At 48.9% G+C, this 15,956-nt stretch overlaps 3 protein-coding genes across 6 annotated transcripts in view; 1 reads left to right on the top strand and 2 right to left on the bottom strand.

Annotated features, from left to right (window-relative positions):
* Positions 1 to 535: 535 nt before the first annotated feature.
* Ccdc116 (coiled-coil domain containing 116) lies at positions 536 to 3,102 on the bottom strand. Its single transcript, XM_050122989.1, has 3 exons — positions 2,961 to 3,102; positions 1,554 to 2,102; positions 536 to 1,462 (listed from the first exon to the last, which is right to left on the bottom strand). Exons 1-3 carry the CDS (start codon positions 3,027 to 3,029, stop codon positions 536 to 538), a joined length of 1,545 nt encoding a protein of 514 aa, XP_049978946.1. The 5' UTR covers positions 3,030 to 3,102.
* Positions 3,103 to 6,175: 3,073 nt separating this feature from the next.
* Ydjc (YdjC chitooligosaccharide deacetylase homolog) lies at positions 6,176 to 8,186 on the top strand. Of its 3 annotated transcripts, none has more exons than XM_050122974.1 (5): positions 6,176 to 6,581; positions 6,670 to 6,829; positions 7,025 to 7,073; positions 7,218 to 7,395; positions 7,536 to 8,186. In XM_050122974.1, exons 1-5 carry the CDS (start codon positions 6,205 to 6,207, stop codon positions 7,903 to 7,905), a joined length of 1,134 nt encoding a protein of 377 aa, XP_049978931.1. In that variant the 5' UTR covers positions 6,176 to 6,204; the 3' UTR covers positions 7,906 to 8,186. The 3 variants fall into 3 exon arrangements, with proteins under 3 accessions (XP_049978931.1, XP_049978930.1, XP_049978928.1); XM_050122973.1 differs by having other exon boundaries at positions 7,025 to 7,124; XM_050122971.1 differs by having other exon boundaries at positions 7,025 to 7,395.
* Positions 8,187 to 11,952: 3,766 nt separating this feature from the next.
* Ube2l3 (ubiquitin conjugating enzyme E2 L3) overlaps positions 11,953 to 15,956 on the bottom strand; it is a 44,718-nt gene continuing 40,714 nt past the window's right edge. For both annotated transcript variants that reach the window (XM_050122906.1, XM_050122904.1), the window contains one exon: positions 11,953 to 13,226. In XM_050122906.1, the coding sequence (XP_049978863.1) occupies positions 13,072 to 13,226 (155 nt within the window). In that variant the 3' untranslated portion in view covers positions 11,953 to 13,071. The remainder of the gene's footprint in view (positions 13,227 to 15,956) is intronic.

Raw genomic sequence — 15,956 nt, 5'->3', positions numbered from 1 at the left:
AAAAAAAAAAAAAAAAAAAAAAACCAAAAACAAACAAACAAAAAAGGCAGAGGCAGGGGAATCTCTGAGTTTGAGGCCAGTCTGGTCTACAGAGTGAGTTTCAGGACAGTCAGGTCTACACAGAGAAACCCTGTTCTTTGCAGGGGAGGGCTCACAAATAATAATTTAAAAAAAATACCCAAATTGCAGGCATGGTGATGCATGCCTGTAATCCCAGCATTTGGAAAGTAAAGGCAAGAAGATCAGGAGTCCATGGTCACCCTCTACTATATAATATATAATATATAATTTGAGAGACCAGTCTGAGCTACATGACACCCTGTCTCAGGAAAAACATTGCAGGATAAAAAAAAAAAGCCTTTATTAATTTGACAACCCCTGGGGAAATAGGTAAACTAGGTTTCTTGGTCCCCAGCAGCTTGTATCTACCCCAGGAGATTTCTGCAGTGCAGGACATCGGCCAGTGACAGTGGCTACAAGATGTGGTGGGGAAAGAAGCCCTTTCCCTGCAAATGTTCCTCTAAGACCTCCAGCTCTACTCTTGAGGAAGAGAAGGGGAGAATCTTTTTCCTAAAGAAAGAAATGGATAGAACACAGGGAAGGGGAGAGGGGAGGGAAGAGGGTTGGGGGAGGCAAGATGACGCTGGATCGGGCCCCTGATATGGCCCTGGCAGGAGGCCACCTCCACTGTGATCCCAGGGGCAGGCAGGGTGAGGTGCAGGCCATGACGGGGCTGAGATACGTGGTTGGCGCTCGGGGCCACAGATGGTTTCTGTACTTTGGGACTGGAGTCAGGGGACTCCTGCATGGAGTGGAATGAGGGGCTAGGGACATTAGGCACTTGTGGAGGTGTCACCTTGAGCCTGAATCTGGTAGCCATCTGGGCATTAGACATGGAGGGGGATTCACGTCTGCCCTTGCTTTTCCTGCGAGATGTCTTAGGGCTGGAGGCTGTGGTGGGAGAATCACAAGGCTCCTCCCCATCCTCCCTGCTGGTGGGAATGGACGCTTTGGAGTTCGGCGGCAGAAGATCAGAGTTCCCAGGCAGCATTGGGGTGGGCTCTGAGGCAACAGGGAAGAGGGGGAAGCCATCATGACGGCAGGCATGGCTGAACTTGTCTACAGCCTGGCTGACTACGCGCTGCAAGGCAGGAAAGAGGCGATTCTCAGCCAGGAAGTCCAGAGTACAATGGGGTTCCCTGAGGGAACAATAGGCAGGCAGGTTGAAGGATGCTGGCTGGTTTAGCAGTGACTTCATCTCCTTGTTTAACTCTTCTTTGAGGAAAATCATCTCCTGTTCTCCAAGTCCCAACTCTGATGTCTCAGGAGTGACTGAGCTGGAGCCCAAAAGCCCAGAGAACCAAGACAGGGGCTGCTCCCGGGTCCACTGACTGCTGGTCTGGCTGCCCAGTGAGTCCCACAGCAGAGAATCCCTCTGGGAGCAGGGTTGATTCAGACCTTTCTGCAAAGAGAGAGGAAGGCTGAGCGGTGTCCAATCAAGGCCTAACCCTAGCCCACCCTATGCCAGCCTTAGCCATGGCAACAGCTCTCACCCCTTTGTTCTCCAGTCGCAGTAGCCTCTTGAGGTTTTTCTCAAGCAGGAGTTTGTCCCTCACAGGTGGCAGTGAGCCTATGCGTCGGGCACCAGGGTCACTTTCCTGGCTGTGGGAGCCCAGCCAGCCAGCCGTGATGCTGCTATGGGAATCCGACATGGAGCTGGAGCAGGATGGGTAATTATTTGGGTGCCCAGCACACAGCGTGGGCCGAGTGCGGTGCCGATGCACAGTGTTGATGCTGGGTCTGGCTCGAGCCCGCAGCCTACCACTTGGCACCTCCACTGGGTCTTGAACGTCCACCAGGGGTACTCCGGCGTCTGTCTTCATGGCAGCCAAACGCTCTGTTGCCTGCTCCACCACCGTCTGCAAGCTGTCCAGTACCTGACCCTCTGTCAGAAAATCCAGGAAGCTGCCAAACGCTTGAGGGCGCCGAGGGTTCTGCTGGTGGCCCTGGTGCTCTGAATACCGGTTCATTGATGGTAGGTGTGGCATATGTCCAAGCTTGCAGTTCGGCCTCCTTTCCGGCAACAGATGCTTTTTGGGTAGCTGCATCTGAACAGACAAGACTGTCATAGCAGGCAGGATGCTCTGCAAGGGGTGGGGACTATCTCTGGAGTCCTCCTAAGGTGCTATTAGGAGCTGGGATTGAACAATGGGAAAGACTTTCTCTCTCTCTCTCTCTCTCTCTCTCTCTCTCTCTCTCTCTCTCTCTCTCTCTCTTTTATAATGCTGGGGGTTGAATCCAGGGTCTCGAACATCCTCTGCAAATGTTCAACCACTGAACTATATTTAAAAAATTTTAAACATTTCTTTACGGGTATGTGTGCATGTGTGTGGGTGTATCTATGCCTCAGTGCACGTGTGAAGGTCAAAGGACAGCTGGCTGTAGTTGGTTCTCTCCTTCTACTATGTGACTCTTGAAGAGGGAACTCGGGTCATCAGTATTGACACTGAGCGCCTTCACTCACTGAGCCGTCTCACCAGCTCTGAATTACGCTCAGCTCCCTTCAGGCTGTGTGACAGTGCTCAGAGCAGCTAGCTCCTTTTCCGGCCTTCTGCAGAGTAGGGTCTGCTAGGGTTGATGGAAGGTCCCCAACGCCTCTACTTTTGTATATGCTGGCCTAGCTGGGAGCCTGAAAGGGGAATTCTGTGTTCATGGTATGAAAGGGCAATTATGAGAGCCTTTCTCTCTCTCTACCTCCTCTTGTATCTAGCACGACCCTTGACTGTTTTCACTGTTGGGCTATCCTTGAGGACTTGAGCCTGCTTCTCCAGCTTGAGTGCCCAGGCTGACTCCAGCCCACCCACCTGGGGGCCAAGGACAGTGGGGCACGAAAGGGTGTCCCCCGGTAAGCGGTGGGAAGTGGTCCAGACACTAATGTTGGGTCAGCTGGACATACTGACCTGAGCCATGTAGGTGCTGTGACCTTCATCGTCAGCCAGATATCCTGAGTGGTGGCGGTACCTTGCCATGATGTGGATAATTAAATTTGTTTTCTGCTTCCTTTCTCAGGGTCCACAGCACAGATGCAGACTCCTCTGTAAAGGGCAGGAGAGGAAGTAAAGGTACAACCAGACCTCCATGGGTCCCTCACTCCCCGAACCACATCTGTGTCCTTCAGACATCCCACCCTTCCCCTGCTGGGGACCTGCTACGCATCTGCGGACATTCAAGTCGTTGCTTCTTCTTTCTTTTTTCTTTTTCTTTTTGTTTTTTGAGACAGGGTTTTTCTGTAGTTTGGAGCCTGTCCTGGAACTAGCTCTTGTAGACCAGGCTGACCTCAAACTCACTGCCTCTGCCTCCCGAGTGCTGGGATTAAAGGCGTGCGCCACCACCCAAGTCGTTGCTTCTTTTTTGCAACAGTCTGGGACGGGGCGAGTGTACAAACTTCCTCTGGTCTTTCAGACCAGAGGCTCCCTGGAGCCCCCAGCAGCTCACCAGAGTCTCCTCTGTGCTTCTCCGAGCTCGCTAGGTCAGCACCCACTTAAGGACTACCGCACCGTATCCTGGAATCCCGTCCCCGCAGCCGCCCAGGTTGCTCATTTACATACTTCATTCTGATTGGCCAGAATCTAGCCTCTTGTTCATATATCCTCCCCGACACAATGGTTAGGGGTGGGTGGGGTCCACATTGTCTCCTCCCCCACCAGGCTGGATTTTTCTGTCAAGCCAGCTAAGCCATGCTTGGGAATGTTTAAAGATCTGACTTTATTTTGCCGAGAGGTCTGAATTTGGGCTTGTTTCTCTAACGCTCAGGGTAAAAGTCACAGCTTCCACTGATGACACAAACACCTTCCTCAGCTCACCCCTGGTCGCTGCACAGACTTGAACCTCCAACTCTGTTGGCTTCCTTCCAGGACTTCTTTCCCTTATCCAGTGTGGACTAGCCAGCATCTTCCTTCTCAACTCTTCCTTTTTGGAAGCAGTGAAGAGTCCTGGTTTTCCACACAGACCTAACTTCAATTCCTGTCCCTGATTTTTTTGTTTTCCTGATGTGACTCAGCCTCTCAACACTGACTCCTTATCTGTAAATTAAGCGGAACATCCTCTTCCAAAAGTAAGTATTACTATCTATCTATCTATCCAAACATACATACATATATAAACACACACATATATAGCATTATATATATATAGTTATATATAACTATGTAACTATATCTACATATTGGTTTTTTGAGACAGGGTTTCTCGAAATCACAGAGATTTTGCCTGCTTCTGCCTCCTGAGTGCTGGGATTAAAGGCATGCCATCATCACCTGGCTACATAAATATTCTTTCAATACACATCACACCTTATGGAAACTCTGTATAAACTCACCTCTACCTTGTTCTTTTCCTCTCATCCTAGAAGCTTGTCATTCCCAACAGACTGATAGCAAGTCCATCCTCCATGCCACACTGTTTCTGTCTTGTCTAACAGCTGGCACTTCTTCATCAGGAATCAGGGCAGTGAGCCTAATCTAACGACTCCATTTCCAACACAGTAGGAGCTTAGTAGTTTCCTCTTCTCCGTCTGTGTTTATCAGGGCCCAGGGCCATTCTGATGGCAGCCTCCTAGGGGGACACAGTGGCTGGATGACCCCTGATGGCTCAACAATCACTATGACCGGACATAGCAGTGCTAACCCCAGACACTTTACTGAAGGGTTCTTTGAGGCTTCCAACCCTTACAAAGCATCATCAGTACTGTTGGGATTAAACTATACTTTCCCCTTTGCCTGTGATCCAGGGGGTCGAATAAGCTGGAGGGAACCAGAGCTGGTCAGGCTCCACCTGGAGGGGACAGTTCCTGTTCCACTTCTCTGGTGATTTTTTTCAGCTTCCTTGGCTGTAAAACAAACAAAATTACTAAGATCACAGGCTTGACCCAGTAACATTCTTTCTTTTATTTTTTTTATTTATTATGTATACAATATTCTGTCTGTGTGTATGCCTGAAGGCCAGAAGAGGGAGCCAGACCTCTTTACAAATGGTTGTGAGCCACCATGTGGCTGCTGGGAATTGAACTCAGGACCTTTGAAAGAGCAGGCAATGCTCTTAACCACTGACCCATCTCTCCAGCCCCAGTAATACTCTTTCTACAAGAGAAACCAAGACAGGTTGGGCATGCTCAGTTGGCAGAGTGCTTGCCTAACATGCTTGAAGTCTTCGGTTCAACTCCCTGCACCACATAAACCAGGTGTGATGGCACTGAAGAGGTGGAAGCACAAGAGTCAGAAGTTCAAGGCTAGCCTCAGCTGAATGAATAATGAGGCCAGCCTGGGATATATAAGTCTGTTTTTCAAAACAACATCAAGACTGGACAAAGCAAAAGTGAGGTGATGAACGTAAAAGTTATCTGAAGCTCAAGGTGAAAATGGGCTAACGCTTTCTCCAGTGTGGCCATTGGTTTGCATGCTTGTGTTCTTGTTTTTACAGTCAGGCAATGGTGGTACAGGCGGATCTCTGAGTTCAAGACCAGCCTGGTCAGAATGAGTTCCAGGACAGCCAGGGCCACACAGACACACAGAGAAACCTGTCTCAGGAAGAAAGAAAAAGCCTCCCCTTAGAACCAGTGAGGAAGAGATTATTTGAAAAAAAAAAAAAGTTAAAAAAAGTAAGAACTCCTAATAAGAAAAGGCTCATAGGCACTGCGTAAAACAAAGCGAAGCAGCATCCCAAGAATGAAATAACCTTCCATCATCCCTGAGTGATGGAGAGGAGGCGTTTCTTTTCTTAGGGAAAGTAATGGAAGGACAGTATACTGCCCAGAACCTGAGCAATGGTGATGGTAAACACTGGGAAGAGCAAGGGGAATTTTTGAGTATTTCTCTTGTTTTCTTCATTTTTAAAAAAAATACTTTTCAAAAAAATGGTTTTTTTGTTTTTTGGTTTTTTTTTTTTTTTTTTTTTGAGCGCTAGAGATAACTTATTGGTAAAGAGAGTTTACAGCTCTTGCAAAAGACTGGAGTCCTAGTATGTGTTCACATGTGGACCACAACTATCTGTTAACTACAGTTCCAGGGGATTTTATTCCCTTTCCTAGTCTCCGCATGCCCGGGCATAAACGTATAAAACGTAGAGAGCGTGTGCGCGCACACACACACACACACACACACACACACACACACACACACACACACACACACACACACACACACAGATATGATTATAGACATAGGCCAAAAAAAAGAAATTTGCAGAGCAGTTAACCCGGCCGTTTGCAAGACACTCAAGAGACCTCTTGGTAGCAAAAACAATGGCGGCGTGCAGTCGCATTTAGTCGCGTGCGTCGGGGTGGGGCCTCGGCGGCGTTCAAGGGCGGGGTCTGGATGCTGCAGTCCATTCTCTCTGGTCTCCAGCCAACGTTTGGCAGCTATGGCTTGGCCTCGTGTGCAGCTGGTTGTCACAGCTGATGACTTTGGTTACTGCCCGCGGCGCGATAAGGGCATCGTGGAGGCCTTCCTGGCAGGAACTGTGACCAGCGTGTCACTGCTGGCCAACGGCACAGCCGCAGAGAGCGCGGCCGAGCTGGCCCGCAGGTGAGGGAGGCCCCCTTCAGGAACGGGCAGGTTTGGGGGGCTGCCCGGTCTGTGGCAGACAATGCTTGCTCTCGCGCTCCGCCCGCAGGCACAGCATTCCCACGGGCCTCCACGCCAACCTGACTGAGGGCCGTCCTGTGGGTCCTGCCCGCCACACCACCTCGTCGCTCCTCAACTCGGAAGGCTTCTTTCTCGGGAAGATGGGATTTCGGAAGGCCTTAGAGGCTGGAGACGTTGCTTTGCCTCAGGTGCGGAGGCGTGGCTGCAGACAGACGGATACTGATCAAAATGCAGCCCAGAGGGTATCATGGAAGTCGTTGGGGCAAACGCGGGTGCTGGATAAGCTGCTAGTTCAAACCCTGGAGCAGTCACACCGTGGCACCAGACGGAGCTCTTCGCTTTGTGGCTGCTTCCAGAAACTCAAGGTATCTGTGCCCCTCCAGGTGCGGGAGGAACTAGAAGCTCAACTCAACCGCTTCCGGGAGTTGTTGGGTAGGTCCCCCACGCACGTGGACGGGCACCAGCACGTGCACGTGCTCCCAGGTACGCGGATTGAAGCGTCCAGGTCCGGGTGGGGGTGGGGGCTGCTTTCCAAGGTTTGTGGGAGGTCGATGCTGAGCCCACCCCTCCAAGCAGGCGTGTGTCAGGTGTTCGCCGAGGCCCTGCAGGCGTTCGGGGTGCGTTTCACGCGGCTGCCAGTGGAACGCGGCGTGGGTAGCTGCTCGTGGCTGGAAGCACCAGCGCGTGCCTTCGCCTGCGCTGTGGAGAGCGATGCCCGGGCCGCCATGGGCCCCTTCTCCCGCCACGGCCTGCGGTGAGCACCGCCCTCCCTCACCCCATCCAACCCTGCCCGGTCCCCAAAGGTCCAAAGTTAGGAACTGATCTGCTGTCCTGCTTCACCCTCTGCCTAGCCCTGCCGGTCCTCAGGCAACACCTCTATCCTGGCACTCACAGGTGGACCGATGCCTTTGTGGGCCTGAGCACTTGTGGCCGGCACATGTCTGCTCACCGAGTCTTGGCGTCACTGGCGCGGGCCCTGGAAGATATCCCTGCTGGCCGTCCCCTGACTGCCGAACTGATGGCACACCCAGGATACCCCAGTGTGCCTCCAGCAGGGGGCTGCGGTGAGGGCCCCGATGCTTTCTCTTGTTCTTGGGAGCGGCTGCATGAGCTGCACGTCCTCACGGCACCTACCCTGCGGGCTCGGCTGGCCCAGAATGGTGTGCAGCTCTGCGCCATAGACGACCTGGATTCCAAAAGGCCTGGGGAAGGGGTTCCCTGTGAGGCAACTCTGGAGCCCTTCCTGAAGCCTTCCCCACCCTGACACCAAAGGCCAGCTATGAACTGCCTCTCATCGTGGAGGAAGGCCAGGGCTAAAGCCTGGAACCAGGTCTTATAGCAGGGTCTGGCTTACAGAGTGACAAGTCACTAAACCAGGTCCTTGCGACTGAATAGTATTGGGCAGCCCTGCCTGCAGACAGGCAGGGCTAGTCAGAGACATCTGGACTTAGGGCCTGATGAGCATTTGGTGCCAATTCATGTGCAAGTCACAACCACTTGTTTAGTGGAGCAGTGGAGAGATGTTGGTGTGTTAATAAAATAATGTCTTTCCGATTTGGCTGATTTATAAAGTGCCCAGGTATCCTTCGCAGAAATAATAGGCACAGAGAGGCTCAGACCAAGATATCAAAAATGGGCCGGGCCGTGGTGACACACACCTTTAATTCCAGCACTTGGGAGGCAGAGGCAGGCAGATCTCTGTGAGTTCGAGGCCAGCCTGGTCTACAAAGCGAGTTCCAGGGCAGCTAGGACTGTTACACAGAGAAACCCTGTCTTGGAAACAAAAACAGAAACAAACAAAAATCTTCACTTTCTAATTTTGCTCATGCTTACATGTTTTAATCCCTTAGATAAAAAATTACATGTGCTTGTTTGTGTTGAGGAAGTACATGCATGCATACCATGGTCTATATGTGTTTTGTTTTTGAAATGAGGGTCTTAACACATTGCTCAGCCTAGCCTTCTACTCCAGGGCTCAAGAGATCCTCCTCCATCACCTTCTACTAGCTGGGACTGCAAGCACACACCACTGTGCCCTAGCAAGACTTCCATTTCTTTCTTTTTTCATGGGAAGGGAACAAAAGATCCTCATTAGGGTGTTTTGGGGAGGCATATGGTAACTGTAATTTTGATTTAAAAAGAGGTTGTCTGAGGGCTCAACACAAACAAGCACATGTAATCCTAGCATTGGGAAGTGGAGGCAGCAGTATCAATTCAGTGTCGTCCTTGGCGATATAACGAATCTCAAGACAGCCCAGTTGTTGGCCTAGCATTCATGTGTGAAACTATAGGCTCAATACCCAGTACCAAAAAACAAATCATGTGGTATTCCGTCTGCCTTTCCATCTTCCAAAATGATGTAAGGCTGTGTTCCGCCATCTTCTCACCTACTCCTTGTTTGTAGAGCATCCATATATCAGATGTAGCTAGAATCCCAGTTTCTCACTTCTGCAAAAGACTGCCTCTCCTGGAAACATGTACACCCTCCTATACAAGCTTACAGAGCCTCTTTCAGTCTGTTCCCTGCAGTTACAACACAAACAGGTTAAAACTAGTATGATAGGATGTGTGTGAATGTAGGTGTGTGGCAGTTGGAGGAAGGACAACTTTTGGGAGTTGGGTCTTTTCAAACACAAGAACTTTTTTTTTTTTTTTTTTTGGTTTTTCAAGACAGGGTTTCTCTGTGGTTTTGGAGCCTGTCCTGGAACTAGCTCTGTAGATCAGGCTGGTCTCGAACTGACAGAGATCCGCCTGCCTCTGCTTCCCGAGTGCTGGGATTAAAGGCGTGCGCCACCACCGCCCGGCTAAACACAAGAACTTTTACACACTTCCCGGGATTACGGAGTGCATCATCACTCCCAGTTTACATGGTTTTTAGGAGTAAGCCCAGAGTTTCATGCATGCTGTCTAAGATTTCTGTCAACTTTTCTGTGCCCCACCGCAAACTTACAAGTAGGGGATGTAGCGAAAGGCTTTAAACTTACCTGACATAGCCTACATCCATCCTGGAATGGGGGTGGGGAGAGGCCAGGCAAGCAAGCTCTGACCTGGCCTGATAAGGCATGGCTTCTTGAAGGGATCTTATCCTCCTCCTCCCCTCGACTGGCTTCAGTCTATAATAACCTTCCTCAACCTTGACTTGGGCAAGTTCAACACCCTGTGGTCCAGAATTTTGAGTTTGATCCCCTGCTGTGTTCCATTCATCTCCTCACCTTGGCTCCTGTGGCACAGGAACATTCTGCTGGCTGCCAGCTGGAGGCCCAGTACAAGACTCCCAGCAATCTGACTGACACCAGAATGCTCAGGAGAGAAGGCTCTGCTGAGTTCTGCTCTGCTGGGATAGTCCCCAGCCTACAGATGGCAAATCACTATGATCTGGGCCACACTGGAGAAGAGGAAGGTTCTCTAGAGCTAGTTTCCTTTTCGGGACCTTAAGCATGACGCTGGGTAAGTGGTCTGTACAGTCTGGTTTCCCAGGACTGCTGTCTTGAGTCATCCAGGAAATGACCTGGGCTGAGCACCATGTTGCACTGTCAGAGTCTTCCTCAACTTTGCTCTCTGAGGGTAATGTTTGCTCACATAGGATGTGGGCTGTGCAGGAAAAATCAAACTGACTTCTCCCTAGACTAGACTGCACAACATGTGTGTGGGGAAAACATCTCTTAAGGCTAGAGGAAGTGACATCCCAAACAAAAGCTGAATCTGCTTATTCAGCCTTGGCTACAGTAACAATCAGGAACCAGGGAGTATGAGACTTATGAACTAAATACTTATTTGAAGGGAAACAAGGAAGGGAGGAATAGTGAAGTAGGCTATAGGAGGAGGACTGTGAGTTCAAAGCTGGCAGTGCTCCAGGACTGTCTGGAAGCCAAAGTAAAGTGATGTTCCAGAGAGTATTCTGACTGCATCTGGTGCCTGCATGTCACAGGCCTGGCTAGTGCTGTAGTGCCTTAGTAGCTGTCTTCAAAACTCAGTGGCACGTGCTCTTCAGTTCATGCCTTTGATTAAATCCTCCTCACCTCTGCAGTTCACATTTTCTTGGGGCTACAAGGATAAGTGACTTCTCATGTCAGTCTCCTTGATATCCATGCAGTTTTCCCAGTGTTGACAGCCCCACCTACTTCTACCTGGCAAGAGAGAAGCACCTGTATGCCTCTTAGAGGCAGGCAAGTGGAGGAAAATGATCAGGGGCCTAGGCCTAGACACTACTCTCTTTAGTCTCCAAGAACATAGGCTCCCAGCAATGTCCATCCCCAAAGAAACCCATACACCCAAACTAGTGTCTGAGAACATTTTTATTAAGGACAGAATGGGGTCACAGCATCTTAGGAAGTCTATTCTCTGCCATCATGGAAAGAGCAGGACAAGACCCTGGGCACTTCAAGGAACCAGGGGGGATGTGAATTCCTGAGCCAACTTGTGTCAGGGATGGGTGGGTAGCTGGTTGCTCCACAGATCTCCCCTTCTCTAGAGGATCCAGCTCTTGAGTTTCGAGCAGCCAGAGCTGCCTGCCAGCTTGCTCAAAGCCTGCTCCACAGCAGGGCTGGAAAGAGCAAGGCATGCAAGCCCAGAGGGACATCACTGACTCTAAGCCAGGCCTCTGCTTCCAGGATAGGCCAAGGTTGTCAGTCCTGGGGCTGAGAGTCCCTGAGAGGGGCTGCTGGCATAGGAGAACCCTCCCATAGTGAGCAGAGAGCAGTAAGGGGCAACAGGCAGCTAGAGCTAAGCAATGAGACAGTTGGACTATCTCTAGATTTAGAAAAGCAACAAGAACAAATGGTGGCTTGTTTGGACAACTTCTGACAGAATTTGGCATTTTATTACAAATTTGAATGTGAATGAAATAAGATCCATTGTCACTTTTCTGCCAATGAAAAGACAGACGTAGAAATGCAGGCCCAGTACTCTGACCATCCTGGGCACATGGACGTCTCCAGAAACCTGCCCCATGCATACCTAGAACTAAAAGCATAGTTCATTTATGCACCACAGGAACCAAACACTTGGAAAACTAAATAGTGTTACACTGCCTGAGAGGACCTGTTTCCCTTGTTTATAGGCAAAACCCAGAGCTGTCTTCCAAGTTTGTGAACCCTAGGTAGCCCTGAAGTTAAAGAACTAAGGTTAAAGCAGAAAGCAAGACTTCTCGAGGCAATCTTCTCCACAGGCTCTAGACCCCTAGTAGAAAGAGTTGGTAAACATAGGCAGTCAGGCCAACAGCTTCCTCAGGGTGTCACTACTGCTTCAAGGACAGTCCCACTTGCCTTGAAAAGACATTAACATTCAAATCTTGACAAAGTTCATTTGATGATAAATTCTAAGGTCAAATTTTATTTCTACAAAAAAAGGCAATGGAAACAATATAAAACACATTGAAAGGATATTACTGAGTGAGCTTCAAGTGAGCTTGACCCTGGAAAGGCTGAATCCAGAGGGAGGGAAAGGCCGTCCTGTTCCTGGGCTGCACCTGCAGCTGCTCTGAGGAAGGGGCAGCTGGTTACAAAGCAGAAGCCACCAATGCTGATCCCACAAGATGCAAACCATGCGGAGAATAACAATGGTGGCCTACTGTGCTGAGGAGTGGGGGCTCCTTGGCACATCTCAGCAGAGCTTGGTGGTGGAGAAGCTTGAGATTTCAAAAGAATATTCTGGCTTTTGCTTTGCCTGGGATAACCAGCAGGTCGTCTACCACAGCTGCAAGGAGGGCTGCTGATGGAGAGAATTCATCACACAAGTGTGTGGCATTCTCTGCTGGCAGACCCTCCCTCCAAGGTCACCACAAACCTGGTATTGCAGGTTCCCTACAAAGACAGCCTGACCACGGGTTGAGAGTGTGGGGTCTGCCCATTGAGTCTGTTACTGTGGAAACATTTTGCTAAGATTTTATGTGAAAGCAGCTTCCCTTTGCACAGACATTCTTTTTTTTGGGGGGGGGTTGATATTGTTTTATAATCTTTTGTAAGCACATTACTAAGATGGCATTAGGGGATTTGAGCTATCACCCACAGGCAGTGTGGCACAGGAGAAGGGCTGCTGCTTCTGTGGGGAGCCGGGGCCTTAGTCTGTGGAAGTGGGATTGAAAAAGAAGAAGGTGATGAGGAGAGGGAATCACAACTTTTTTGAAAACCTTCTGGGCTAACAGTAACTTTGAGTCTGGGCAGGAAAAGAAATGGCATTCTTTCGAAGTAGACTAAAGCAGTGATTTTTAAAACAAAGCAAGCAGAACTAGAACATCTGAATTCTTTAATCCTTCTTTACAGGTTACCTAGACCACTTTTGATTAAGAAAACTGTAGAAAGTTAGTAACTGCCACAAGCGGACGCCAGGTGGTGGCACGTGTCAATTTTCCACAGAGTCCTGCTTTGCGGGGTATCTGAATGCACTGCTCGGGGGCTCTGCTCAAACGTGCTGGAATCACTCATGGCAGATTTTAGTCCACAGGTCGCTTTTCCCCATATTTCTTTGTAAACTCTTCAGCATTCTTACAGAATTTTTTACGGTCCTTAGAGTATTCTTCAGCTAGGTCAGCCCGGAGTGGGTGCTCAGGCTGGGGGTCGTTCACCAGTGCTATGAGGGACTGGATTACTGCCAAAAGAAGGACAAGACATTGGGGTTAAAACAGAAATAGCACAGGTAAGATGTTACTAACCTCAGGAAAGAAGCTTCCGTCTCTACACTGACTCAACCCTGGTTGCTCACTTTCTGATCTATATCCTGACCCTGCTGAGTGTTAGGGGTACAGCCCAGTGCCACTCTATCTGGTGCTCTGGAGTTAGGGCTTTATGAAGGTAAGGTTGGCCCTGTCCCAAGTGGGCTACATCCCATGCCCACAATGTGCTAAGACAAAGCAGCCGTCTGTTTATTCTGACCACCAGAACTCAACCCTTCTGTTATCCGAAGACAGACCACGATAGCTAACAAACAGCTGACCAATCCCCAGCTTCAGAGAGGCCTTCCAGGCCTGAAACTTAGTGGAATGTACATTCTCTTGGTAAATTGTCATATGTTGTTTTGAACTGAAAAACTGTCTCTGGAAGAGGGGTTGTCAGCCCCTCCAATTTCAGAACCAAGCATGATTATGTCAAGTGTTTTCCAAGGTTCTTTATCTAAGGATATATCGTAGTACTCAGTAACAGGGAGCAGAGAACAGCAAAACAGCCTAAGAGTAAACACACCATGCCCTTGACAACAGCTAGAAGGTGAAGAATTTCCAACACAAGTTACTCTGTTTATCTCATGATATAAAAATGCCTGCGATGGGAAAAAGGTGGAGAGTTGGAAGTTCAGCCATGAAAAACTCAACCATGGAAAGAAAGCTCAATTAGAAACTCTAGCTGATACAACTTCCCATCAGTGTCTGTTGTAAGCAACCAATTTGATGTTTTCTGTATCTGCTATTTGTTCTTTTATATGGAAATCTCACCTGAGGAGACTGCTCTGCCTGGGACTCTCTCCTGCAGACTCCAACTGGCTACCTTTAAGGACACCCCTGCCAGAAACCAGAGGCCCTGAAGTGAACATGTGCTAGTAGAGCCAACTGCACAAAAGGGTTTATTCCCTGACACAGTGTTCCGGATGCTGCCAGGGTCAAAGAAAAGGTGTCAGAAAGGCAGGAAAGATGTACAAGTGAAGAGGGTTTTTTTTCTTGGGGGGGGGGGTGTTTTATACCTGTGTATGTTTTGTTTTGGTTTTTAAATTTTTTCTTTTGGGGATGAAGGGAGGATATGGAGGGACTGGGAAGTGAGCAGAATTTGTGTTTATGATGTAAAGTTCCCAAAGAATCAATAAAGAAATAATGTTTTTTAAAAATTGACACACACACCCCTCCATGTAGGTGTCATACTAGCTATCCCCTGATGTTTCTAAACAGGGTCTCAACTATACAGCCCTAGCTGGCCTGAAACTGACTAAGTAGCCAGGTTGGCTTAGACTTACAGAGATTCATTCCCCACCTCTGCCTCCCAAGTTCTGGGACTAAGGGTGTGCACCTCCCAACCAGCACTATTTATTCTTTTTCTCTGGCTTGCTGCACACTTAATAAACTCACTCACTCAAAACACAGCCAGTATACATCATTGTCTGCAGCACAGAACATCTGGCCCTTGTCAGCCCCATTCCCCTGGGCTCTGGAGACAGCAGGCCTGCTCCCATCTATATGTGTCTCCTCTCTAGGCACTTGTGGGTGCTGGGTCCTGACTATGGTCTGGTATGACACACTTTGCTCAGTTAGGGCACTTTTAATCATGAGAAAGAAAAAAACACATTATGAAGCTGCACCTGTCTGTGAGCAATGAGCACATCTTAGAGGAACTACAGGAAGACAGGATTTACACAGACTGAGCGATTATAAAGCATACAAATTCCCAAATTCATACTCTTCAACTAGATGTGACAGCATCACAGCTCAAATTAGTTCACTTCAAAGCATAAGACAAGCAGTGGTGGCGCATGCCTTTAATCCCAGCACTTGGGAGGCAGAGGCAGGCAGATCTCTGTGAGTTCACGGCCAGCCTCGTCTACAAAGGGAGTTCCAGGACAGCCAGTGCTACACAAAGAAACCCTGTCTTAAAGGGGGAAAAAAAAAAAAAGCCTAAGATAAGAAGGTTCTTAGCCTGAGGCCAGCCTGGGCTACATAGTCAGAATCCATAAACTGTAGACATAATCATATTGCCATGTAGTCTTTTTGTGAGTAATTGTTTCGTGTAACACAATATTTTAAAAGTTTGTATATGTTCTACCATGAATCTATACATTTTTTTATGGCTACACAGTATGTCACTATACAGAAATTCCACAGTGGATTTTGCCAGGTTCATCTGGGAAGAGAACTTCAGCTGAGAAAATGTTTCCACCAGATTGACTTGTAGGCGAGTCTATAGAGCATTTTCTTGTTCTAAAAATGATTTGATTAACTTTATTTTATATGCGTTGGTATGAAAGTGTCAGATCCCTTGGAACTTGAGTTACAGACAGTTGTGAGCTGCCAAGTGGGTGCTGGAAATTGAACACACGTCCTCTGAGCGCTGAGCCATCTTTCCAGCCTTAAAGCCTTTTTCTGATTAATGGTTGATATAGGAGAATCCACTCACTTGTGGGCTGTGCCACTCCTGGGCAGGTGCTGAATTCTATAAGAAAGCAAACTGATGGGCTGGAGAGATGGCTCAGTGGTTAAGAGCATTGCCTGCTCTTCCAAAGGTCCTGAGTTCAATTCCCAGCAACCACATGGTGGCTCACAACCATCTATAATGAGGTCTGGTGCCCTCTTCTGGCCTTCAGGCATACACACAGACAGAATATTGTATACATAATAAATAA

This window comes from Alexandromys fortis, unplaced genomic scaffold (assembly GCF_014885135.2).
Source record: "Alexandromys fortis isolate MF-2015 unplaced genomic scaffold, M_Fortis_MF-2015_v1.1 scaffold_219, whole genome shotgun sequence".
NCBI lineage: Eukaryota > Metazoa > Chordata > Mammalia > Rodentia > Cricetidae > Alexandromys > Alexandromys fortis.
This window is presented reverse-complemented; position numbering and strand designations above follow the sequence as displayed.